General features: G+C 57.3%; 3 protein-coding genes across 6 annotated transcripts in view; 2 read left to right on the top strand and 1 right to left on the bottom strand.

The window, feature by feature from the left end:
• Positions 1–11,653, top strand: part of LOC116666689 — a 35,830-nt gene extending 24,177 nt beyond the window's left edge. The window contains exons 4-6 of the mRNA XM_032490522.1: positions 163–305; positions 8,673–8,759; positions 11,523–11,653. The gene's annotated coding sequence lies outside the window, so the exon portion shown is untranslated. The remainder of the gene's footprint in view (positions 1–162; positions 306–8,672; positions 8,760–11,522) is intronic.
• OVOL1 (ovo like transcriptional repressor 1) lies at positions 2,591–13,610 on the bottom strand. 2 transcript variants are annotated; one of them, XM_032489863.1, is made up of 4 exons: positions 13,478–13,610; positions 6,774–6,991; positions 4,726–4,915; positions 2,591–4,526 (listed from the first exon to the last, which is right to left on the bottom strand). In XM_032489863.1, exons 1-4 carry the CDS (start codon positions 13,575–13,577, stop codon positions 4,231–4,233), a joined length of 804 nt encoding a protein of 267 aa, XP_032345754.1. In that variant the 5' UTR covers positions 13,578–13,610; the 3' UTR covers positions 2,591–4,230. The 2 variants fall into 2 exon arrangements, with proteins under 2 accessions (XP_032345754.1, XP_032345755.1); XM_032489864.1 differs by having other exon boundaries at positions 4,231–4,526; positions 6,774–6,987.
• An 86-nt stretch (positions 13,611–13,696) lies between these two features.
• AP5B1 (adaptor related protein complex 5 subunit beta 1) lies at positions 13,697–23,399 on the top strand. Of its 3 annotated transcripts, none has more exons than XM_032489842.1 (3): positions 13,697–13,828; positions 20,519–20,685; positions 20,790–23,399. In XM_032489842.1, exons 2-3 carry the CDS (start codon positions 20,536–20,538, stop codon positions 23,271–23,273), a joined length of 2,634 nt encoding a protein of 877 aa, XP_032345733.1. In that variant the 5' UTR covers positions 13,697–13,828; positions 20,519–20,535; the 3' UTR covers positions 23,274–23,399. The 3 variants fall into 3 exon arrangements, with proteins under 3 accessions (XP_032345733.1, XP_032345732.1, XP_032345731.1); XM_032489841.1 differs by lacking the exon at positions 13,697–13,828 and adding an exon at positions 20,037–20,129; XM_032489840.1 differs by lacking the exon at positions 13,697–13,828 and adding an exon at positions 20,138–20,343.
• Positions 23,400–25,169: the final 1,770 nt, after the last annotated feature.

Below are 25,169 nucleotides of genomic sequence, written 5' to 3'. Positions count from 1 at the left end.
TCCCTGTAGAAATTCCTAACCAATGGCTTCCCAGCCTGGGCCAGCAGCCCCTCAGTGACGGTGCCCGGGGTTCCTCCCATCCAAGCAGCTGCTCCAGGTTTGGAGTGCCAGGGCTCCCTGCAGTGGGGTCTTCTCCCAGCTAACGCTCACCTCTCCACCCAGGTTCTGCCCAGCAGATCCACTGGAATCCTGTGGATTGATCGGATCCCCTTGCTTCAAGCCAGCAGCCAAGCTGTTGCTCTTCCCAGCTCACAGAGCAGCTTTCTCAGCCTTCAGCGCCCCCACATCTCAGCTGCAGTTTGTCAGTGAGTGTCTTCAAGGGTTTTATTGAGAGGGGGGCCTAGAGACACGAAGTTATGACAGAAAGGGACGTTTGAACTTGGGAACCCACCTCATTTTATAGATGAGGAAACTGAGAAGTTAGGTCGCTTGCTCAAGGCCACACAGAGGGCCAGAGACAGGGCTGGGCCTCAAACCCCACCCCCACTCTCCCTGCAGACTGAGGCCAGCCCGGGGTGGGGGCTGGGGGGCGGGTATTGGTATTGGCTGCTGACGTCACTCTTCCTAAATCATCCAGGTCACACTAGCTCTTCTTTGGACAGCCCTGTCCCCTGGTGACATGTTGAACTTCCAGTCAACTAAAACCCCTGATTGTTTTATAACTTAATTTTCTTCTGATTGTAAAAATAGTATGTTCTCATTGTAAAAAAATTAGAAAATACATAAAAATACAAAGTATAAGCCTTCACAGCACTTCCGGTTGCTGTAAAGGTCCCCCCACCCTACACTTGGCCATTTGGTTTTTAGCTGTAAAAATAGGACTCTCCCTTCATCCTCCATAAGGCTCAGCTCTCCCTTCTCTCAGAATCTTGTTTTGTTACAAGTTCTTGTTGGCACCTGGGCAGGGCTCAGAGAACACCCGGTGTGGCCCCGAATGAATGACAGCATGCAGATCAGTGATATGGGGAGGCCCTCTGCCGGCCCCAGAGCCCACACCTCCTGTCTTCTGGGTCTGGTCCCACTCTTTCCCTCCCTGAAACACCTTCCTTCCTCTTTTGTTCTTTTCGGGACCCTCAGTTTTTTCCCCAGCCCAGCTGGACCCCACCTCTTCCTAGAAGTCTTTATTCTTTCAGATGCAAAAACCTTTTTGGGTTCCACCACATTTGTAGCCTGGCCACACCATTTACCCTTAGTTACACATTGACTTGCATTAATCTCTTCTCTTGGCCTGGCTGCGGCCTATTTCCCAGTGTGCGGAGGGCCCTACACGGTTTTTGTTCCCCTCAAGGCACCCATCCTGCACAGCCCGTAGCTCATTATGGGCCCTTGAAATGTGACTGTCTGGCCTGACCCTTCTAGGGAAGGGCTCGTCTGCGTGGTCCCCCCATCTCGAGGTCTTCTGAGGAGTTGGGGAGAGCAGACTCAGAGGGAGTCAGGAACCCGCCCCCCACCCCCATCCCTGGCTTCCTGGAAACCTGCTCCTCCTAAAGTTTACATAGCGGTTAATCATCGGTTCCCAACAATGGGCCCTGCTCATCTCAGGACATGTAAAAATGGGATTTGGTTGGCCTTTCAAAATTGGGAGGCTTCTAGAGATAAAGAGAAATCCCCTGTGCCTGGCTACTTAAAGAGACAAAAGGAGGGTTAGGGGCCCTTTCCAATCCTCTGCGCTTCACACAGGGAGCCTTAGAGGTCAGATCAATGTTTTCCTTTCTCCTCATGGCACAAGGACTACCAACCCTCCTCACACCTCCTGAACATACATACACCAAGGGCCCAGGCCTGGCAGACCCTCCTCCATCCCTGGCAGGAGGGTGATGGAAGAACACTGAACTGGGACTCGGGGACCAGGGTCCCCCCAGCGATCCTGGGTAGATGATGGGGACAGACAGGTAATCTCTAAGTTTCCTTTGACTCTGAATTGCCTAGAGGTGCCAAGCTGCCTGCCGGTCTCTCCACTGGCTGTGTGTGTGGTGCTCCAAGCGTAGACCCTGAGCTGGGCTGTCTGGTTTCTATCCCAGCTCCCCTACTAGTCAGTCATGAGACTTTGGGCCAGCTGCCCGACTTCTCTCTGCCGGGTGGGGATAACAGCCTCTATCTTGGAGGGTGGCTGGAAGATCAAATGAGCTAATATGCATGAAACACGAGTGCACCTGACCCAGAACAAGTGCTGCACGGGTGTGATCATCCCTACAGCTAGGTGTCTGACCCAGAAGTGACGTGAACTTTGTGCCCTGCTGTTTGGGAATGGGGCTTTTACTCCTGTGGTCCTGGCGGGGTGCAGGGAAGAGAAGCCAAGACAGGACCTGGAGTGGCCGCACCCATTGGAGGAGAGCCATGAGTCAGTCAGGATGCAGGAGCCCGAGGGAGGCCCCACTGCCACTGCAGAGAGCAGAACACATAGCCCAGGGGTCAGTGGGCACTCGCAGCCCAGACCAGGGGCAGGTCACTTAACCTATCAGGTTCTTGTCTTGACTTGAGGCCCATTGCTAACTCTAAAAGGGTAAAGCTTTGTACTGAATGCATCAACTGTTTTAATTAATTTCCCTGCAGGTGGAAAAAGAGGCCTGTAAAAACAAAAAAGCAGAAACACAGAAAATGATAGTTCTTTTATTGTTAGGGGGAAAGTTATAAAATAAAACAGACAACACAGAGCTTTGTGACTCCCTCAGATAGGCAATGAACACAGGGCTACAGAAATGTAAACCAGACAGAGCTTCCAGATAATGTCTTTATACTACACAACTTCCAGAATACAGCAGCTCCCACATACTCTAAAGCAAAATAAAAGGAGAGTCTTCCAAAACAATCCGTACACATTGAGGAAAGTCAGGGAAGACTTGTTCCCTGCACCCCGGGGCTGTGCAGACACTGCTCTTTCCCAGAAGAAGAGGCCGAGGCTGGTTCTACCTGGGGTTTGGCTCCACCAACTGTGATCTGTGTTCTCGTTCGAATTTGCCTTCTCATTCTTCAGCAGGCTGGCGCAAACCCCTACCCCTCTCTCGCTTTGGACCCACACCTCTTTCCTGTTACTAGCAGGAAACCCAGCCAAGCCAAGGGAGCCTGGCCGAATCCCTCAAATGGAGCCAACTGGCTCCTTCCTTAAGTGCTCAAGACCCAGCCCGGCCATTTGAACAAAGGCTACAAATACAGTTTGTTAACCATCTAATACTGTCTTCCCTCTATAGGGGTTTCTGATGGGTCTGGTGATTATTCTGTCCCAATTTGTTGCTGCTGTCTTAGGGTTTTTGCAGCCTCTTATTGGTACTTCAGGCAGTGGAGGCTGGGCTCATCAAAGACTCATCATCCCACCTGACTTACCCTGACAGCCGCAGTTGGACAAACCCTTGACCTCCAGAATGGTGAGTTGTTCCACAGAAGGTCTGTTATCAGGAGACTAGGAGGCTCTCGGCTACCCCCAGGCTTGCCTTGAAAGGATGTGGGAGGGAGGCAGAGTCATGGGGAGGGAAGAGCAGATGTGATGTGCTGTCCCGGCAGACGAGGAGAACAGAGAGTGCAGTACGTCCTCCAGGCAGGGCTGGAGGAGAGTCTTGCGTTAAATATCTCAGGAGGATGAAGGATGGAGGTGGGTCAGGGCAGCCAGCCCAGAGCCCAGGCACAGAGGAGGTGTGAAATGTCCAGGATAAATAGAACCACGTGGGGAGGAGAAAAGCCAGCTCCATCCTCTCTCAAAAATAGTCGCCAGTGGCACCAAAAATATATTAATATCTATACATTTGTCATCTTAAAAAAAAAAAAAAGGAAATAAAACCTCCTTGGCACCTTGTAGTTGATTTCTTAAAAACGAGGTGATGTGTGACCAGGCCTGCCGTGTGTGCACGCACACGCCTATGGCTGTGCACACGCGGGCACCTCTCTGCGGAAGAGCAGAGAAGTGAGATGCGCTGGGCGGGCGTCCCAGCTCCTCCACTGCTGTTGTTTGCAGGGGTGCTCTTTGCCAGTGCTCCTGACTCTGCTGTCCACGGAGGGCCAGCAGCCCTGGCCTCACTCCGCCCCATACTTACACAGGCTCAGAACGGCCTCTGCCCAAAAGACAAAAATGCAAATCCAAGCAGAGTCAGTGCAGGGCCAGAGCAAGCACGCTCGCCTGGGAGCTTAAGTCCTGATCACAGGTGTTCCAGCAAAAGACCACAGAGGGTAGACTGGCCAGACAGCAGGGGGGGTGACCCTCGCCCTCTTGGGGGCCCGCCCAGGCTGGGGCACCTCCGCTCAGAGGTGGTGGTTGCCCTGCAGCAGAGAGGTGACAGTGTTCTGCAGGGCCACGGCCACCTTCTTGGAGGTCTTGCGTAGCAGCGGGCTGTCAGGGTGGTGCTCCTTCAGGTGCAGGACGTGGCCCTCCTGGCTCTCAGACGTGCAGCCACACTCCTCACACACGTACAGCTTGGCCCGCCGCTCTTTGTACGCGTACTTCTGCTGCACGCCGTGGATCTTCTTGAGATGCGACTCCAGGGAGCAGCGCTGCGTGAAGGCCTTGTCACACAGGCTGCATTTGTAGGGCCGCACGCCTGTAGGGAGGACACGGTCTGGCATCAGGGACCTGACTCGGGAAGAGGAACAGACAAAGGCCTGCCCAACTCCAGCTCCCCCAGTGACCTAACTGGTGAGCCACAGAGGATGTCTACTCTGAGACCCCAGGCCACTTGTGACCCAAGATAGCAGCGCTCGCCACAGTGGCCTCCGTGGGGCGGCCGGGGCTCCTCTTACCAGTGTGGGTGCGCACGTGCCTCTTCAGGTCAAAAGTGTCATTGAAGCCCTTCCCACAGTAGGTGCAGAGGTGCCTCTTGACGTCATTGTGACACTTCATGTGGCGATTTAGCATGCGTTGGTAGGTGAAGGCCTTCTGGCAGATGTGGCAGGTGAAGAGGTCTCCACTGGGACTGTCCCCCAGGGTCACCTGTGGCGAGGATAGTGTTTGTGATGGACGCCCAGGAGCTGGGGCTGCAGGTGGCAGACTGGGAGGACACACACACCAGCCCCCTTGAGGAGAGCAGTGCCCACCCCAGAGGCCACAGCTCTGTGCAGTAGGCTCATGGAGATGGGGTGGCAGGGCTAGAAGGAACCCTTGGGTCCATGGGCAGCCTCCTGCATGGTCCTGAGTCCGTTTTCAAGGCTGCCATCCTGCCCCTTCTTTACCATCTCTAGAAATGGGTGGCCAACTCTCTACAGAAACAGCCTGATTCAGCAACTTTATCTGTTAGAAAGTTCTCCCTCCCCTGAGCCCAAATCTTTCTCTGTAGCTCTCTGTTCTCATTCTTTTTTTAATAATGTTTATTTTTAAAATTTATTTTTTATTTTTATGGGGGAGATAATTAGGTTTATTTATTTATTTTGGTGGAGGCACTAGGGATTGAACCCAGGACCTTGGGCATGCTAGGCATGTGCTCCACCACTGAGCTATACCCTCCCTCCCCCCACTGCCGCCTCTCTGTTCTCATTCTACGCCTTAGGATAGGGGAAAGGGTCCACAGCATGGCCTCTGCAGCCTTTCCAGGCTGAGGCCACCGCTGGGAGCCCAGAGTCCCCTCGCAGGCCAGCCCAGCCCCTGGTCTTACTTGAGCCAGGTCTGACATGGTATGATATGAGTTCCTTTGCCACCCTGATGACTGTCTTGCTTATAAACACTTTTCATTTTTTTGGTAATTACGGAACATCTCAAATCTGTTCAGAAGTGGAGACATGGTCTCAGTGCTCTACCTCTGGGAATGTTTGGAGGTTACTTGTGCTTTGTGGTGGCCCTGCTGCTGGCCACTTCCCCCGAGCTCCCCGGGGCACCAGATGCACCCATCACCCTCCTGGCCTGCACTGTCAAGCCCTTTTGGGTCAGGACTCACTGCTCTGGCACATCTTCTGTCCTGTGCCCTCTGCTCTCTCTCCCCACACCCTCCCTACCCACTGGGGTTCAAGGTGTGGGGAGAAGGACCCTCAGGGGACCAGGGGTGCTGTGCTGACTCTCCAGCCAACCACCCAGCACTTATCTTAGCGGTTTCTCTCTCATTGCAACAAACATTTGGCCTCTGCAGGTGAGAGAGGCAGGAACAGCATTCCACTGCCAGTTTTCTTCAGTCTTGGCACATACGATAGCTCTCCGAGCCTTTTCACTAGATCACTGCTGGCGGGTGCTTCCAGATCCCAGAGCTTTCAGGAATGCAGACCCAGCCAGAGACAGCCCAGCTGTTCGCCTGCTCCTCGAAAGCAGGGGCACTTCCTTTCCGCTGCCTCCTGGGCTCCTTACTGCCTCTGCCGCTGAGCAGTGCGTGCTCACCAGGCCTGCCCCAGATGCAAGGCTCTGCTGACAGGGTTGGAAGCATACACGGGTGAGGCGGAGACTGTCAGGCATATGCCGCAGGGGACAGTTAAGAACCGAACAGGCTCTGGCCATCACTCTTGATGCAGCACAGACGTGGGCCCAGGCCCAGGTGCAAAGCTAGGCTCACTTTTCCTAGGACTTCTGTGTAAAGAGGTGTCTCCCCTTTAGGCCAGAAATGAAACTGAACAACCACTAGAATGGACTCCAAAGGGTTAAATGTCTTTGGAATCCCACTGCCTCTTCCCACCCTGTGACATTCCACTTTAGACCCACTCCTCTTCCTTCCCACCCAACCTATGCCCAGTGAGGTTCACTTCCCTGCAGAAACCTGGACCCAGATCCAAAGCCAATCTCTGCTTAGATTTAATTTGTGCCACATCTTGTTGGCTGGACATGGGTGTACACAGGCACCCCTGATCCTCATAGACAGTGTGAAGATCAGTACCTTCATCTTGGTGCGCAGGAAGCCATGGTCTCTGCTCTGGGGGTCTGCCAAGCGGCTCACGTCTTCAGAGGGCAGCTGGGCCACCACGCAGGGCCTGGGGGCCACACTGTAGCTGGAGTCCTGAAGGCTCATGTCCAAAGCCAGAGGGCAAGAAGGGGGTTCGGCAACCGATGGCTCTGGCTCCTGGTACGGCTGTGGTGGGCAGAAGCCCAGGCTGACTGGGAGAAGAACAGCCAGGTGAGGGGCTTGGTGGAAAACAGAGGATTCAGAGGGATTTCAGGAAGGTTCCCTGGCAATGAGCTGGCTGGAACCTGGAACCTCTGTCCCGCCCCTTGCAGGCATGTAGCAGAGCAGGGCTACCCACAGCCCACTGCATGCTGCACCTCCCTCCCGCCCCATTAAGGTAATTACAGGTGACGCCAGCCAAGCACCACAGCCCACAGGCCTGCCCGCTGAGTAATTTGTGTCTTAGCGGAACTGGGAGGACCGAACCTGCCCTGCCAATTATTCCTCCCGAGTTGTCTGCCTGCCCCACCTGGGCCAGTCCCTCTGGATTCCAGGCCTCAGCCACTCTTCTCAGGGACAAAGGGCACCATTGGAGGCCCTGGGCCCCAGGGACTCATCCCTGACCCAGAAGAATCCTGGTGGTCTGGGCCACTCTGGGCCTCTCCTCCAGGCAGATTTAGCGGCTGGCCTTGGGAAACTGAGTGGTCCTAACCCCTTCCTCCTCCAGGCTGGCTAGTCCCTGCTGTTGCAGCTCATCAGGGCCCCAGGCTCCCCACTCCCACTGGCCCAGCCTGGCAGGCAAATAGGCCAGGTTGGGTGGAGCAGGGAGGAGGTCAGGGAGCAGCAGGTGGATGCGGCCTAACAGTCTCCTGGGCAGCCTGCCCGGCTGTTACGCAACCCTCCCCCACAGCAGGGACCGCTCACTGTGGCACTTTGAGGGCCAGGCTCCCACCCTCCGCAAGGCGCAGGGATACCTGGCAGCCCTCTAATGTGCTGCTCCACACAGCAGACCCCCTCATGCCCTGGCCCTGATAGAGAAGAGGGAGAGTTCTCCCGAGTGGCAGAGGAGACAAGTCTCAAAGTCCACGGGGCTGAGGCAAATGATGTCGTGTTTCAATTTAGTTAGTATTTTTCTCCCAAAAAGGTTTAGCTGCATATTTAAAACCCATAAGCTAGGAACATTTTCCAAGCCTCAGAAGGAATAATCAAGAGGGGCACAGGAAGGAAAGGATGAATGAACTTCAGGGTGAGGGCCTTAGGAGGTTGAGTTAGGGTCTCAGAACCATGATCAAGGCCCCCTGCGCCCACCGCCCGTAGCTGGTGAGACAGTGGACCAGGCCCGGGGGGGGTGACCCCTTGCCTCCTCTCCCAGGACCCAGTGAGCAAGGCTAGAGGCAGAGGGACAGGACGTGGGGGAGGCAGAGGAACACATTAATGGAGGAAGGGTGAATATGAAGGCACCGAAGTTTCGGGAGAGGCCCCAGCTCTCGCCCCCTCAAAACACAACAAAGGTCTGACTAGGGAAGAACGCGCCTGCCCGCCACCCAAACCCGTTCTGCTGGCACTGGCGCCGTCTGTCTGTCCGTCCAAGGACTCTAATGAGCCACCTCATTCCGAGAGTTGATTCACCAGAGGCTGGCCCTGGCCTGGCCTCTCTCTAAGCCCTGGATGGCTGGTGTCAGGCCGGAACTCTTGGGGTCCCTCCTATCTTCCCACAGCGACAGCCCTGCATACATGGGCTGGGGGCCGCAGGAGGGTGGGCGTGGCAGAGCGTTGGCAGCTTCTGAGGCCAGATTACCCACTATTGGCTGAGAATTCAAAGCTGAATGACAATTTCCATTTCTCAACCCAGGTAGAAACAAACAGGAACCTCTACCCTCTTCTGTCTTTCAGTATCGGATGGCGTGAGTGTGGCTCCCAAAAGTTGGAGCCCGGCCATACCACATGCACACGGAGCAGCAGAGGGAGGAGAGACTGCAGGTGAGGGTTAATCACTCTTGCTCCACTAGAGGGGGGTCCATGGCTAGGGTTCCAAGGATCTACGCCAGTTTAGGAGAACTGTTTCCTGTGCCTGCCTCTCTCATTCCACAGAAACCTCGAAGTGATGGTGCTGAGGAACCAGGGTCAGGGTGGGGCCTGCCTGGTCTGCCTCGTGCTGCTTCCACCCCGAGCGAGCAAGGGGCCGGTGAGGCTGGATCAGCAGCCGCATGGCTGCCAGGGTGGGGCTGTTTGCCTCATCCCAGCTGCCCCGCCAAACCTGTCACCCTGCCACCCCCGTGAGCGTGCCCTGCTGCGGCCGCACGCACAGGGAGTGCTCCCGGCCGCCGCTCCTGTCACTGGGTGTTGCCGCGTGGCAGGAAGCAGAACTGGTTGGGCCCTGCTTATGCTGCTCTCTGTCCCCTAATTAGATGTTTCCGGCAAGGTAGCAGCCGCTTTGGCTACTCATTGCCTGCCCACAGCCAAAGAGTGTGGCAAGGCCAAACTGGCCAGGCCCTCTCCCTGCACCCTCGGGGGTTCCAGGTTTCCCTTCTGGTGGCCCAACTTGCCTCCACCTGGATGACGTGGCGGGCACGGGCCCAGAGCAGCTTCCCACCTGAGGGCCTTCTCTTCCCTCACCTCAGCAGACCTCCCCTTCTCTCCTGGGTTGAAAGCTCCTGGCCCAAATACTAGACAGAGTGGCAGGTCCTACTCCATCTAAGGCTTCAGGCCAGGGCTGAGCACGAGGCCTGGTGCCGGCCTCTCTGGGGAAAGCAGGTGAAGCAGATGTGAGGACACCAAGCCTCTGATACACAGGGGCTGGTGCTGACCTGGTGGGGAGGGGTTGGGGGTAACTCAGCTCTGAATCAGGGTCAGGGGAGCCCAGTGTGTCAGCCCAGCCCAGCCCAGGCCGGCATTAGGGGGCTGTGCTCCCTTATCAGGAAGGGCAGGGGTCCCCCGTGCCCGTCTCCTCCCACCCCAGCAGGTCAGCTAGTAATGCCTGAAAGGAAACCAGTGCTGCCAACTGGCAGAACTGCGCAGCCCTGCAAACGCATTGGGCCCATCTCTTGACCTGCCGGTTTCCATTCTGTTAGCGCCAAGTTTTCTCTCAGGCAGTATCTTTCCCCTCTTTCCCAACCGCTTTTCATATTGTGTCCGTAATGAAGTTAAAACTGTGCACCTCAGCCCTCACACCAGGGTGGCTGCCGTAACCACCACAACTAGGCTTCTGAGCAGCCAGGGGCTCCACATCCCTGAGGGACCTCATACAACACTCATGGAAAGTGAACTGCGTTAAAAAGGAACCCTGACATCAATAATGGCCACGCTTTGCTCCTGTCCTCCCTGTACCCAGAGGACTCGTCCTCACCTGCTCTCTTTCTGGGACAAATCATCAGGCAGGATTCTGCCTCGGGTCACCGAAGCTAGGGAGTGAGAGCTTGGCAGCTTGGGTGGCAGCACCCAGGAGACACTATGAATCCCATCTACCCACTGCCCGGCCACGCTGTCCCCATCTGTGGACTGGCTGTCTACTGTCCCAGCCTTGCTCCCTGGAGGGCACCGAGACTCGTCCTTCACTGCCAACACTTCCCCGGAATTATAAGAATAATCATCAACAGAGGCATAATCTCTCCTCCGTGCCACTCCCTCCCGCCCCCACACATGCACTCTGGGGCCCAAAGCTGAAAGAGAGCTCCTTGGGTTCCCACACTACCTAGTCAGAGCCAGACTGAGGGAACTCCAGTCTCCAGCGCCTCAGCCTGGCTGCCTCCCTGGGGTGGGCACGTGCTGATGACCTGAGAGAACACACTGCAGAGGCTCTGTCTGAAACAGGGGAGCAGGTGGTTGGGGGCCTGGAAGAGGCCCTGGGATGCTCATGGCTGGGAGCATATCATTCAGCTTCCAGGTCTTGTCTACCCTCAAGTGCCTTCCCGGCCTTTCCTCAAGCTTCCTCTTCAGTCCGGGGGATGGAATTTAACTCCGGGGTACAGATGCCTGGGTTCATTCTCAAGAAACCAGCATTACTCTACTCCCTGCACTCCAAAGTCAATACTGGCAAAACGAAGCAGAAACACCAGGGAATGTGGCGGGGGGCCTCAGGTGTGGGCTCTTGGACCTCGAGGGCCCAAATAGGTGGCATCTTAAACATGACCCCTTTCAATGCTCCCAGCATGAGTGGAGCCATCTTCCACCCTTGCAGCCTTCCAGCCCCTGTGCCCACTTCTGGGCTTTTCCCTCAGCTTTGGGAGGAGAGTGAGGCCCAGGGGACTGAGGATAGGAAACCTCTAGAACTGTGCCTCAGGGAGAGAGGCTGGAGTGCTGGTCAGACTGGGGCCCAGGGCTCTAAGTCAGTAAATGCTTTCTTTCCAGGCACTCTCTGCCACTTTAAGGGTCTCAGAGGGCCCTGGCAGGAAGGTCAGACTTTAAATGCTTTGCTCCCCAGCCCTCCCGGTGCCTCTCCCAGTGGGACCTGACGGAGTCAATGCTTAGCTGGTCACAACGTGCTGAGTGTGTGAGGTGGGGTGAAGGAAACGTGCCCAGCCGGCTCCTGGGGTCACGGTCGGCTGGTGATGGAATGGCCCAGCCAGGGGACAGGCCACCACAAAACACACTCCCCACTCTCCAGCCATCTGAGGCACCCGAGCATGGCCTGATAACATTCCCCTTCTCATTTCCAAAAGCTGTGGGAAAACTCTCCAGTGGGCCACTTGGCTTTTAAAGGCAAAAGCAAGTTCTTTGACTTCTACTCTTTGCTGGACCCCACAGGACTCTCTCTGGCAAATTCTCACCTGCACCTCCAGGTCAGACCCCACCCAACATCAAGGATGATTCTGCAGAGTGAGCAGCTCCCCTCACCTGGACAGCAACAGCAGGTGGACAGACCACCCAGACACCCGCCTCCTCAACTGAGGGGTCAGCCCCTGGGGTGTAGGTCAACCCCACCACTCCCACTTTGGCCACCAGAACTGTGGTGGGGAAAATCACTAGGATGCAAGGAAGTCAATGATTTGAACAAGCGGAATTTCTTTGTCCTTTGTAAAAGTCACCACATGATCTGTTACTGATTGGGATGTGAAATAAAACTAAAAATAACAGCACATTGAATCTCAGGCAAGGCTCTGCTCACCTTTAACACAGTCCAAGTTCAGTTTATCAGATCCCAAGGAGCAGCTAAGCAGCAAGTCAAACCCAAGTGAGGGAGGAGGCAGGAGCAAGGAAGGGGGATGGCGTCCCTCACCCCTCACAGGGCTCTTGTGGAGGTGGACCACCATTCAACTCCCCAGGGAACTTGGAGGAGCAAGAAACTATACACAGAATCCGGGGCCCACACTGTGATCCGCCTCAGGTGAGGAGGCAGCTCACTTCCGTTTTTGTCAGTTTCTCTACTGGAGTTATCAGGACTTCTGGCACATTCCTTTGTTTTAAGGAGGCTGCCGAAAGGGGCCTAGGCACCTGAGATAAAGTTAAACTGTGAAACCTCCCGCCAGGGCCATAGGCCATAGGATGCTGACATGTCAGGCCACAAAGACCTCACTGTCTCCAACAATTTATTCAGGAGAGAAACTGAGGCAAGAGCCCTCACAGGGCCCCTACCGCCCTCATTTCACCACTTTCCTTCAAGGCCTGGGGAGGTGCCGGGGAGCCTGCAGATCAAGGGTCAAAGTCGGTTGGTTAATTACAACCTCTCCCCCATTGGAGGCGCTGGGCAGGGTGTTCAGCGCACCCCCGCCCCACCCGCAAGGCCTGGGGAGGGGGAGTCCGAAGGAACTGGCTAGCTCCTGACGGAAGATTCTGTTGGGGGTCGGGGAGGACAGAAGGAGCAGAAGAGTTCTCGGGCCTAATGAAGAATATGACCCTGGAGAAAGAAACAACTGGGATTACTTATTCAAAATTGACTCGGACGCCGTCAAGGCGTCTTCCGCAAAGAAACCGTGCAACCCGCTTCCCTGGGGCCTGGTTCCCTGGCTGTGGGGTGGGCTCCTTAAAACCACTTTCAGCTCAACGGTGTCCTCTGCAAGATTGAAGGAGGTGCGTTTCTAATCGAGATAAGACATGATTCCACCTTTGTCTTCAGGGCTAGTGGGGTGCAGCCGGGCGCCCCCAGAGCCTCTGCGCTCCCCACATCTGGGAGCTCCCCGCCGGCCCGATCCTCAACGCGACCTTCTTGCCACCAGTGTGGTGTGTGAGAGGGAGAGTCAACGAAGGTAGCTTAAACTTTGGGTCTTCTCTTACTTTTTTTTTTTTTTAAACACGTATCAGCCGAAACTCCAGCTCCCTGCCCCCAAAGTGGCATCGCTCCAGTGCCCTTCTTCGGCCTCATAAAAGTCCCGGCTTTCTAGATTTACGACGCGAGAGTGGAGGGTCGCCTGAGCGGTGACACACCCCGTTGCTTCCCCTGCGCCGCGGCTTGGGTCGGCGGAGAGGAGGGCGGCACCGCGCGGACTCGCGCGCCTCGGAACCGCCTGCCCCCCAGCCCCGCCGGGGGGCCTGGGAACGGCGGTTGCCCCCACCCCCACCTGCCAGCTCCTTCCGCCGGCCCTGCCCTCCCCTCCCCCCGCGCCCGGGGTCGGCCGCGCCGCAGGCTAACGGGGCCGCGGCCGCTTAAACATTAAATCGGGCGCCCCAACTGCGCCGGCCGCCCGGCTCCGCGCCACTGAGCCCCGCGCGCCCGCCGCCTCGACGAGGCCCCGCCGCCTGCTCGTTCGGGCCGGGCGCCTCACCTGGCACGTAGATTTCGCCGCGCTCCTCGTCGGGGAGTTCGCTCCAGTTCCTCTTGCACGTGGAGACGCACGGCTTCTTCACCAGAAACGCGCGGGGCATTTTCGAATCCTTCTCGCCCGGCACCGTCCGCTTCCGTAACTAGAGCCGGAGCCGTCCCACCTTTCCCGGCTGGAGACGGGCTGGAGGAGGGGGGCAGGTCGGGGACGAAGTCGCCGAAGCGCCCGACGTTCCGCCGAGAGGCCGTGTCCGGGACTGCGCGCGCCCGTTTCAACTACGCGGAGCTGTCGCCGTCCTCCGTCCGAACGAGGTCGCTTGCAGCCAGGTGCACCCGGCGGCTGGGGAAGCGGCAGGTAAGCGTCTCCCGGCGCGACTGGCGTCCCCCGCAGCCGCTCGGGAAGTCTTAAAGTGCGAGCCGGCCGGACGGGTTCACGCTTTATTGGCTCGCGGCGGTGTGTGTTGGTGGCTGGGGCGGGGAGGGGGTGATCTGAACTAATTAGCTTGGAGTGGCCCGGGGAGCGAAGGCGCATGCGTTGGGAAATAACGGTGACAACCCACCTATTTGTTACCTGTCGAACCGGTTTCCATTCCGCTGCCGGTGAGGTGGCCTCGCGGCCTGGGCGGGGTGGCCGGGCGGGGGCGGGGGGCCGCCGCCCTCCGGGTACCTCCCAGTGGGAATGCTAGCGTTCGCCAACTGGAGTTTCGGAGTTTCGGAGGGAGCAGAGGAGAGGAGGGAGGGGAAGGGGCAACGTTATTTGGCGCTTACACGCTCAGCGGGTGATGAAGTGAAACTCGCCCGACTGGACCCAGCCGGGTCGGTGAGCCCCGGGCACCTGGGGAGGCGCGAAGCCGTCGGGCGGAATGGGCGGCCCGGCCCACACTTGTTGAACCGGGCCTGGACCCAGGCGGCCCCGGGTCTTAAAGGCCTGGCTGAGCAATTCGTGTTTCAGCCCAGAGGTATTTGCTGGTGGCTGGCTCCGTGCGGGAAGGCACGCGGGGACGTAGGAGCCCGCAGGCCAGAACGCACCAGGCTTCAACCCAAAGCAGGGAGCACCCTGCCGGCCTGGGCGCGGAGAGCTGCCCAGAGCCCTCCTTTTGGCCAGGGAAGTGTGGAAGGCTTCGTGGAGGAAGGGACGTTTAAACCGCTCTGGGTCCGCCATGATCCCGAAAGACCCCAGCGCCTTAGTTATTGGGGCTTACATTCCCCTCGCCCCAAAGACCTCATCTTTGTCCCAAATGGCTGGATTTCAGGTGCAGCAAAAGTGGAGGTGAGCCGAGGGCAGAGGATGCAGGCTTAATCTGCTTTGCCCGGCTGCAGCCACAGCAGGCAGAGAGCTCGTGTCTTACCCCCACAGCGTAGCCTTGGCTGAGGTTCAGCCTGGGACCCTCCCTCCAACCATTCATTGTGCTCTGCCCAGTCCCCAGGCCCAGCCTCCTGGAGTGAGGCCCCACCTTCCTAGGAAGCTGAGGAGCACTTGGTGGCTTCCATGAGGCACAGTAATTTAACTGTGAGCGACCCTTTGGCCACTGGGCTTCTCTTACCAGGTGACCTAGTAAGGGCAGAGATGGGACCCTTTCCTCTTTTTAGCTCTCCTCCTTCCCCCATGTAAAATAAACTAATATTTCAGAATCCCTACCACACACACCTTTCTCACATATTGAATGTTTGCTGGAACAGATTAGGAGGAAATGAATCTGATAAATGAATTCACATAGTTCAAAAGTCAGGAGTCAAAAGAGGAGCAGCCTGCTTATGGTGGACTTCCAGGCATCCTAGTGGAAGAGGATAGTTTTTCAAGGGGGAGGGAGGCTTCCAGGGGCCCTTTCCAACTTTCCCCATCCCCCACAGTAAGTCTGTGGAACACCCCCTGGGTGGGTGGGGAAAGCGTAGACTTTGAAGGCAGATGGGCCTCCTCCTCTATTCCTTTTTGGAACCTGCGAGTTTGGCCAAGGGGCTTTCCTTCCAGCTTATATCCTTGTCTGTCGCCTGAGAATACTATCAGCTACTTCCCAGGGCCACCTTGAGAGTGCTGTGAGCTCTGGCAGGGGTCCTAATGTTTGCCACGCCCCTTCCTTTCCCAGGGCTCTGCCTCCTGTAGCCAGCACTTCCCTTGTCAGCCCTCCACTCTTACCCTGGACCTTTTCATCCAGTTGGCCTTAAGTGAGCACCTACTCCTTGCTTATCTTTTGAATAAATCCTGGGGAAATAAGATAGACCAACACCATTTAGGAGAAAGGTAAATTTAGTTCGTTCCTTTAACAAATATTTATTGGGCATTTTGGTTGTACCAGAACAGTCAGGGATCAGTACACAGTAGGTGCTTACTGGAAACTGATGTAGTCTTCATAGATGATGGCAGACACAGAGGCAGCCTTTCTCATTGGGGGAGTAACTCAAATGTCTCCCCTTGTGGAAAGAAAGTCACACAGTGTATGGATTGAGGCCCCAGGAGGGAGGGATATTCGTCCATGCTGTCCACCGCTGTGCCTCCGGCATCTACAACCCTGCCTGCCACCGAGGGGATTGGCAATAAGTATTTGTTAAATGAATGAATATCCTGTTTCTTGACTAATGTGACTCATTCAGCCTTTCATGCTCCAACTTTTGCTAGAAGCATAAATATAAAGCAAATGTCTTTATTCTAAGGAAAACTATAGTGCAAACTCAGTGATAAGGGGCAACTGTCAGGGGGAGATAGGGGAGTGGGGGGACCATGGAGACTGTGCCTATGGAAAGAACCAGTGAGAAGCATGTCATTCGAGCACAGAAACCAACGTTGCCACATTCATCCATTTCCCAAGAGAAGCTGGAAATCCAGATTTGTATGTGAAATCTACCAATTTTTAAACGTTAACTCAACCTTTTCTAAAACATGGAATGAGTCACATAAAATATGTGAGGCAGATTTGACCGCTAGGCTGCTGGTGTGGTTCACAGGTAGCTCAAGAACCAGACAATTTGTGAAGCTGGGTAAACATGGAGCTGAACTATGAGCCCCATAAGGACAGGCACTTTCTGCTCTGTTCACAGAGTGCGGGTTCAATACCATTCCTTCCTTCCTTAATTCAGTTGACAAATATTTATTGAATACCTACTGTATGCTAGCACTGGGTGTTCTGTGGTGCAAGGCAAACAAAGAAATAAGGAAACTATTAGTGTGATGCGGGACATTTAACTGGTGATGGGATGGTGACAGTTGAGGGGTGCTGAGATCTGAATGAGGGGTAGGAGCCAGCTGTGCAGAGCAGGGAAGAGCCTGACCCATACCTGGGACAGAAGGCACAAAGGCCCCAGAGTAGGAGTGAGCCGTGTGTGTGATGAACTAAAAGGCGAGGTAGGTGGCTGGACTGGGAGGGGAGGGGTGGGAAGGCTTTAGGAACTGAGGTTGGAGAGGCAGACTGGCCATATCATGTGAGGCTCAGTGTAGTGGGAAGACTTGGGGTCTGCTGTGGGGAGAGTGGAGCGTGCTAGCACCCTGATCCAAGCCCCTGTTGCACCTCACCTGGCCCACGTAACAGCTGCTTGATCAGCGTCCCAGACTCCAACCCCCATCCAGCCAGCTGTCTCCGCTCAGCACAGACCCTCCAGTGGCTCCCATCCCAAATGAATAAAGTCCTTGGGGCCTGGCATGCTCTGGCCCCTGCTGGCCTCTGACCCCATGCCTCTTCCCACTGCTCATTCCCCCAAGCCACACTGCTCGCCCTCTGTCCACTGAGCAGGACAAAGCCTGTTCCCAGCGCAGGCCTCTCCACTGCTCCTTCTGCCCAGAACACTTTTCCTACTTGATGACTGGCTCTCTCTCGTCCCTCAGGTTTCAGCCATATGTGCCCCCTTCCAAGAGGGCTCTCTGCCCACCCTAGCAAAATCCTGTCCCCCGTCACCTCTATCCCTTTACCCTATTTTATTGGGGTTTTTTTTGGCAGCATCTTTTATTCCAGGAAATTTTGATTTGTTTTGTTTGTCTATTCCTGTCTCCCCCAGTATAAGTTCTGTACGTGAAGGACATCGTTTAACGCCATTTTTAGTAGCTTTATTTGGGTACCATTCACATACCATAAACTTCACCCTTTAAAAGTGCACAGTTCAGTGGTTTTTAGTATCTTCACAGAGCTGTGCAGCAACCATCATCATTGTCTTCCAGAACATCTCATAACCCAGAAGAAACCCACTACCCATTAGCAGTCACCCTCCATTCCTCCCAACATCCAGCCCTTGATACCCACTACTCTGCTCTCTATGGATCTGTGTATTGATGCATTCTTTTTAAAGCATCCCTGTATCCCCAGTGTGCAGTGCTATGAGGATGAGTTATCTCCCATTTTACAGATGAGAAAACTGAGACTCAGGACCCCTTTGGGAAACTGACTTGCCCTTTTACAAGCCTTGTGACTAGTGTCTCCCCAGAACTGGGCTGCACTGAGGAGGATGGAAACTCAGCACAAAGAGAAGGAATGAGTTGTGGGCACTGAGTGAGGAGTTCCCTGCTCAGGCGCCTGGCTACAGCCCATACCTGGGCCCTCTTGGCTGGGAAGTCACTCTTAGGGGTGGGTTTGCTGGCTGCAGATTCAGGGAACACTCATGTCCTCAGTATTGGTGGGCTGAGCTCAATTTTATAGTTTTATGCCTGGCCTGTGCTGGGGACAGACCAGCACTCCCCCTGCCCTCAGGGGAGCAGACATCTGGGCAGGCAGGTGAAGGCTGAGGAGAGCTGGTATGAGCCACAAGTCAGGAGTAGCAAGGAGCTGAAGTCCAGGCTGCACCCTTTAGGGGCTCTGCGACATTGGGCAAGTGACTGCACCTTTCTAGGACTCCCTTTCCTTATCTGTGAATGGTATCCATCCTCGGGTACCTCAGAGTGCTATAAGCCTCAGTGGATCCACATGGATGCTCCCACCACAGCACTGGGAACTACACCTGGGTTCCCTCCCTCCAGACCCTGGGCCCCAAGAAGCCAAGGCTCAGAAAGGCTGGTGGCTGTCAGAGGCTGAGCTGGGGCCAGAGCCAGCATCATATTTCCTGACCCTTTGAAGCCTGTCCCCTCAATTGTAAAAGGGGTTTAATAATCATTCCTCCCTCCCTGTAAGTGGAAAGGGCTGGGGATGTGCAGTTATCAGCACCCTCTGGGCCTCAGACAGGGAAACCAGACAGGCTCCTTGTTACCCCCAAGCTGCCTTCCCTCCCAGGGCTGCTGTCATCCTGGTCTCTTTCATCTTAGGTTTAATTAGCCAGGCAGCCCCACCCCACAGCCTCTCAGGCAGGAGTCATCACTCCCATTTTATAGGTGGGGAAACTGAGGCACCTAGAGGGAAGTAGTTTGGGGCTGCCGCCTGTGAGTCAACTGTGGAGCCAGGGCCCAGGGGAGCTGGGACTGGGTTTTCTAGCTGGACTTGTCCCTCAGGGTGGTTTCCTGTCTCCATCTCCTTGGCGCCCTGGGGACCCAGAGAGCCTCTATTCCATCACTCTCTACCCCACCATTCCCTACCACCTCCCATCTGGAGGGTAGCAGGATGGGGTAGGGAGGGGCCTGCCAAGCCTAGTTGGCAGTGGCTAGCATGGTGGCTCAGGCCTGTTTCATCTTCAAAGCCACCTAATTAGAGCCAGAGGCGGTACTCAGACCGGCGGCCTGTGGGTGTGGGGTCTGGACGCCCAGGGTTCTGTGCCCTGGAAATGGGTGGTCAGTGGGGCATCTGCAGCCTGGATCCCAGGCCCAAGAGAGGCTGCTAGGTGAGCCCCAGGTCCAGCCCGCTGAGTGCCCCCAAAGAGCCCTAATCCCGCCCTCTGTAAGTCAAGAGCACTGTGACGGGCGGGCAATGCTTGGCCCTTGATCTCGTTTCGCAGTCCGTGCTAGGCATGCTGTGGGCCCTGTGACTGGTCAGGCCCTGCCAGTCCTCACGTCTGCATCCCATTGTTTTCCGGCTTCATCGCGGCTTGTGGCTTGGCCCCGCCAGCTTTACCCTGGCCTGGCTGCGGCGACCCTAGCCGACCGTCGGCGCGGCCTCCGGCAAAGGTCAGCAGCTTCCGCCTGCCATGACCTCAGCGCCGGCCCCGCGCCCCGAAGCCGGGCAGGTGGGGGGCCTGGGTTGGCGTCGGAGAAGCGAAGCCAAGCCCTGCGGCGCCCGCCCGACCGGTTCAGCCAGGCCCGCGGCGCGCAGTGCCTGCGGGCACCCGGGGCTGCACCCTGAACACCCCCCAGCGGCCACCCTGGGAGCCCCAAGACTCTCAAACCGCGTCATCCCCGGGGCCGCGGGCTGCTGGCGCGCTAGTTGTCATCCTCAGCAACCTGGTGTGCGTGGGCCGGGCCGGGGCCGCTGAACACCGGAGGGCCCTGGGATTGCAGCCCGCGCGCGGTGGGGACCCCAGCATTCGGGAGCTCGGGCCCACCCAACTCTACTGCCTCTGCCCCGGCCTGCGGCGGTTTCGGGCGAGGAGGGCCCGAGCGCAGCGGGACAGTTACTCAGCCCCAGCGAAACCGGCGAGTCGGCACCTGCCTGCCGGGCGGGCGGGCGAGGCGGCGGCCCCGTTACGGCCCCGCCCCCGGAGCCCGCCCCGTCTCCACCGCCCACGCGCCGTGCGCCCCGCCCCGCCCCACCCCGCGCCGCCAGCCCGGAAGGAGCCGGCCGGCCTGAGCAACAGAGGCCGCTGAGTCAGGCGGGGTGAGAGCGGCCGACCCGTTACCGTGGGCGCCGGGGGCCAGGGCGGCGCTGTGGTTTCGGTGCTGGCTGCGGGCGGGCAGACTAATGAGCTCTCCGCACGCACCCCGGTTCCAGCGGCCCGCCCAGCCCCTCCCCAAGCTCCTCCCCTGCGGGGACCCTGGCGGTCTGCCCCAGCGTCATCCCCGAAGGCTTTCGGTTTCATCTTGGGACCCGGGTGCGGGGTCCCTGCTGGCGTCTGCGCGTGGCCGACGGCGTCTAGGGTCGCTTGGCGGCCCTGGCGTGGGTGGCTCCTTCGGGGTTGGCGCGGGGACTCTCGCGCCCTCTTGCGGCCTTGGGGCCCCGCGCATCTCGAGGCCGCGGGTCTGATCCTTCCTCCTCCTCTCTGTAAGGACCTGCTTGCCTGACCATGGGGCCCCTGAGCCGGGAAAACTGGGCCCAGCGCGTGGCTACCTTCCGGGCCAGCCCGTCCGCCTTCATGGTAGGTCCCGAGGGTGAGGATCTGGGTCGTGACCTGCTGAGCGACTTGAGGAGTGAGAAGCAGAGCGAACAGACTAAGGTAGGCCCCGTATGTGCCCCCTGCCTTGGCCCATGTGGTCACCGCAGCTTATCGTGCCCTAAACCTCAACTCCATGATTCCCACCCAGATCCCCCCATCCCCAGGTTTCTTTGCTGTCTCTGAGCTTGGAGTACCCAGCCCAGCTGTGGCCGGACGCCCCTGCGGCCGAAGCAGCCGCCACCTCCCTGTTGGATACCCTGGTTCTTCTACCGCCGCGGCCCTCGGCTCTGCGGCGGCCCCTGCTGCTGGCGGCCACCACAGCCTTGGCGGCAGGAGGTGCGCTGGGCCCCACCTCGGGAGCCTCCCGCCGGCTCTTGCCCCTGCTGCTTGGCTTGGCCGCGGGCCGCGACCTGGGGCGAGGTTTTGGCCCGGCCTCGGAACAGCGCCCCCTGCAAGCCACAGCGTGCGAGTGCCTGCGGGAGCTGGAGAGCTGCAAGCCTGGGCTGCTAGGGGGCTGCTTGGGGCTGCTGCGGGGCCTGATGGGGCAAGAGGGCCCCATCCAGCCACTCAGCCTGCTGCTGTCACTTGCTCTGCGCAACACCTTGGTGATAAAAGCCAAGGCCAGAGCCGGCCTGCAGGGTCTGCTCGTGGCTGGCAACTCTCCCACTGAGGGTAGTCCCTGGAACTGGACACTGGCTGAGGAGGGTGATGCCCACCTTCAGCCCCAGGCCCCCAGTTGGTCAGCAGCTGAGGAGGGGGAGTGTGGCCTTGCTGTGCTAGAGCCCAGTCCTGAGGAGGCCCGGGAGCTGCGGGCTGCTGTGGCCCAACTTCTGGACACCTCCTACCTGCTCACTCCTGCAGCCCAGGCCCAGCTTCTGTGGCTGCTGGGCTGGGCCGTGCGGGGTCTTCGGGGACAGCCACCAGTGCTCTTCAAACCACAGCTGGTACGGCTGCTGGGCACAGCACAGCTGACGCTGCTGCATGCTGTTCTGGCTCTCAAGGCGGCCTTTGGTGAGGCGCTGTTCACGGCCCAGGATGAGGCCTTGCTGCTTCGCCGGCTCACCCTGGCTGCCCAGCACCCAGCCCTGCCCCTGCCCGCCCATCTCTTCTACCTGCACTGCCTCTTGAGCTTCCCTGAGAACTGGCCACTGGGCCCCACAGGAGAGGAGGCTGTTCCGTTGCTGCTGGGGTCCCAGCTGTGCCGTGGCCTCCTGCCCAGTCTCCTGCATGACCCGATGGCCCTCCTGGCCCGCCTGCATCTGCTGTGCCTGCTCTGTGTGGAAGACGAAGAAAAGGAGGAGAAAGGCCAAGATCAGAGCCTCCGGTGCTACCTGGAGGAGCTACTGGCTGGCCTGCGGCAGAGGGCAGCTCTGAATGGGGGCCCCCGGGCCTTGGCCATTCTCTGCTTCCAGGCTTCATATCTAGTTGTTCGCTGCCTGGCTGGGCAGCCTATGGTCCTGACACCCTTGACCCACGGACTGGCCCAGCTGTACCGAGCCCAGCCCGCACTGGCTCCCCATTTTGTAGATCTCTTGGATCGGGTGGGCCCTGAGCTGGGGGAGCCCTTGAGGGTGGCCTTGCGGCAGGAGGTGGTGTCCAGGCCAGGCAAGGATGAGGCCCTTCGTTGGCACCTGCAGATGCTGGCAAAGGTGGCAAATGAGGATGCCCAGAGTGCCACCCTCAGCTTCCTGCAGGCTGCAGCTGCCCACTGCTTGGACTGGGGCCTTCAGCAGGCCCTATTACAGGTCTGCCGGGCCCTGCTGCGGGCAGGTGTCGGGGGAGGCCTGGCCGACTTGCTGCAGGTGCTGGCCAGGCAGCTGGAGGACCCTGACGGGCGGGACCATGCTCGCCTTTACTATATCCTCCTGGCCCACCTGTCAGGGCCCAAGCTGGGGATGGCCTTGGGTCCCTCACTTGCTGCACCTGCACTGGCCTCTTCACTGGTAGCCGAGAACCAGGGCTTTGCTGCGGCGTTGATGGTGCAGGAGGCCCCAGCCCCGATTCGGCTAAGCATAGGTCCCCGCAGAGCTGAGGGACCGGTCCCAGTGCTACAGCTCCAGGTGGAGGTGCTGGAGCCAGTGTATTCGCTGGAGCTGCGCTTCCATGTGGAAAGACAGCTCTATGCACCTGTAGGGGCTGTCCACGTGCCATGCCTATGCCCCGGCCGCCCCACCAGCCCTCTCCTGCTGCCTCTGCAGCCCCGACGCCCAGCTCCCGCAAGGCTGGATGTGCGCGCCCTGTACACCACACCCACTGGCCTCACCTGCCATGCTCATCTGCCACCCCTGCCTGTGAACTTTGCTGATCTCTTTCTGCCTTTCCCCCAGCCTCCCGAGGGGGCTAAGGTGGGCTTCTTTGAGGAGCTTTGGGACTCCTGCCTTCCAGAGGGCACTGAAAGCCAGTTGTGGTGCCCTCTTGGGCCGCATAGGCTGGAGGCCTTGGTGTCCTGCCACCTGGAGCCCTTTGTGGTGGTGGCTCAGGCCCCTACTAGCTACTGCATAGCTATCCGTCTGCCCCCGGACTCAAGGTTGCTGCTGCGGCTGGAGGCAGCCCACGCGGACGGAGTGCCTGTGGCCCTGCGGACTGATGACTGGGCTGTGCTGCCTCTGGTGGGAGCCTATCTCCGTGGGCTGTCAGCTGCTGTCTGAGCCCTGGGGGCAGGCCAGGTGGGAGCAAGACTGGCCTTTGGAGGCTCTTGCCCAAGAAGGGCTGCTGAGAGCCAGGATACAGTCCTGTAGCTCCTTTCTTTAAAAAAACTTATATTTACTAATGACCCTCACTGGCTTGTTTTCTTTTGGGCGCTGGTTGGGGACAGGCACACTGGGTGGGGGTTAGAGGCTCCAGGAAAGCTTCCAGACTAGGAGCCCCCAGACTGCAGGGCATGCAACTTCCTTCCTTCCCAGCTACAGTAGGGGATTCTCTAGAATCCCTGCCCAGAAGGCAGGAGCAAAGATATCCAAGTCTCTGCTTCCTAGAGAGGGTCTGGCTTTGCCCAAAACCACCCAGCAATTTAGGAATGAGGCTGAAGCTGGACTTCAGCCTTCTGACCTGTGAGCCAGTGCTTCATAACTCCAGAGGTCTGCAGGGTCTCTGCATAGGGTACTCAGGCCAGATAGGACGATGGGCCAGTGGGCAGAAACAGGCAGCTGCAGTGGCCCGATGTCCCGTTCCCTAGAGAGGGGGCCTCCCCAGGCTGTGTTGCTTGGCACCAGCTCTAGAAAGGGCCTGCTACTATGGTTTGGGGGCTGAAGGAGGGGGCCCCATGATCTGAGCTAACAGTCAGCTGACTTTTCCTCACCCTAGCCCCTAGAAAACCCAGTCTGTTGACCTAGGAATCTTCCAGGTAAGGAGAACTAGTCCCCTTAGTTCTTTCTCAAATATGAGTTACTTAGGGTTCAGATGTATTGAGGCCAACTCTGCTGCCAAGCACCGAGCTGTTTTTCACATCCATTGCTTCATTTCATCCTTGCAACAGCTCAGCAGGGCCCCACAGATGAGGAAATCTGTAGGCTAGAGGAGTTGAGTGATTGGCCTGCAGTCACCCAGCTGGTTGGTAATCATGTTTTGTCATCCTAGAGCAGGTTTCCATTGCCACATTGTCAGAGCAGGGATCTGCACAGGCCTTAGGGCCACAGTCCCCACCCTCCTGTCCTGGGCCGCCCCCTGGAGGCTGCAGAAGCAACAGTCAGTAGTGCAGGGTGGAGAATGACCAGCGGCTCGGGCCTTACTGCCCTGGGGAAAGGGCCTCTTCTGTGGCCCCTGTCTCTTGGGCTCCTACTCTTAACCTTCTGACTGGGGTGGGCCAGGGAAGGAAAGAAGGGCCCGGGATGAGTGGGGCTGATGCAGATCGGGTGGAGAGGTCTGTCCCAAGCTGGAGCTTTTGTGATCTGGGTACGCCGTTGCCCAATTGGTAAGGGTTCGGTTCCAGGAAACAGAAACTAAGTCTGCAAATGTTAACAAGTGTCTGGAGTAGGTCTGAGCTTGGACTCAAGGGAAGGGATTTTAAAGTACCTGGAACTTGAAGGGGCAGCCTTTGAAACACATAGATTCAGGGGATCAAAAAGGTAGAAAGGAAGGGAGAAGTGCCCTTTAGCATTTGGGTATAAAAGGGGAAGCAAAGGGAGAAATTTCACGGTTCTGCAAGACAAAAGAGAACAAAATTAGGACCCACACCCCTCCCCCACTCTCAAAACAAACCCTTTGAAGTATCTGGACTTTTCAGTGTTGACAGAAGAGGGCGCATTAAACTAGGGATCTTAGAAGAAACACCCAACATCACACAAACAAACAAGAAAAAAGTGAGCAGGTTCATACAGGGTTACTGTAAAATATCAGACAATTAATTTCTCTGCATATCAACCGAGGCAAATTCACACATTCCTCAAAAAACAGCCATGAAGCAGAAGAAAGCTGTAATACAACACTAAATTGAACTAAATATACTCCAAACAAGCATTTGAAGATATGCAAAACTGTCTTAGGAGAGAAATTTAAAAAGAACTGAAATAGGAAAAACCCAGGAAAAAATGAAAAGAGAGTTGACT

The sequence above is a fragment of the Camelus ferus genome, chromosome 10, assembly GCF_009834535.1.
Source record: "Camelus ferus isolate YT-003-E chromosome 10, BCGSAC_Cfer_1.0, whole genome shotgun sequence".
In the NCBI taxonomy this organism is placed as follows: domain Eukaryota; kingdom Metazoa; phylum Chordata; class Mammalia; order Artiodactyla; family Camelidae; genus Camelus; species Camelus ferus.
Note: the sequence above shows the minus strand (reverse complement) of the source record. Positions and strands in the feature narration are given on the sequence as shown.

Coding starts and splice junctions, on each gene's coding strand:
- OVOL1 (XM_032489863.1), bottom strand. CDS start 13,577: ATGCCCCGCGCGTTTCTGGTGAAGAAGCCGTGCGTCTCCACGTGCAAG. Junction 6,992..13,477: donor CGGCGAAATCTACGTGCCAG/GTGAGGCGCCCG, acceptor TTCTTCTCCCAG/TCAGCCTGGGCTTCTGCCCA. Junction 4,916..6,773: donor TCCTGCGCACCAAGATGAAG/GTACTGATCTTC, acceptor TCCTCGCCACAG/GTGACCCTGGGGGACAGTCC.
- AP5B1 (XM_032489840.1), top strand. CDS start 20,214: ATGAGCTCTCCGCACGCACCCCGGTTCCAGCGGCCCGCCCAGCCCCTC. Junction 20,344..20,518: donor GGTTTCATCTTGGGACCCGG/GTGCGGGGTCCC, acceptor CCTCTCTGTAAG/GACCTGCTTGCCTGACCATG. Junction 20,686..20,789: donor AGCAGAGCGAACAGACTAAG/GTAGGCCCCGTA, acceptor CCCCATCCCCAG/GTTTCTTTGCTGTCTCTGAG.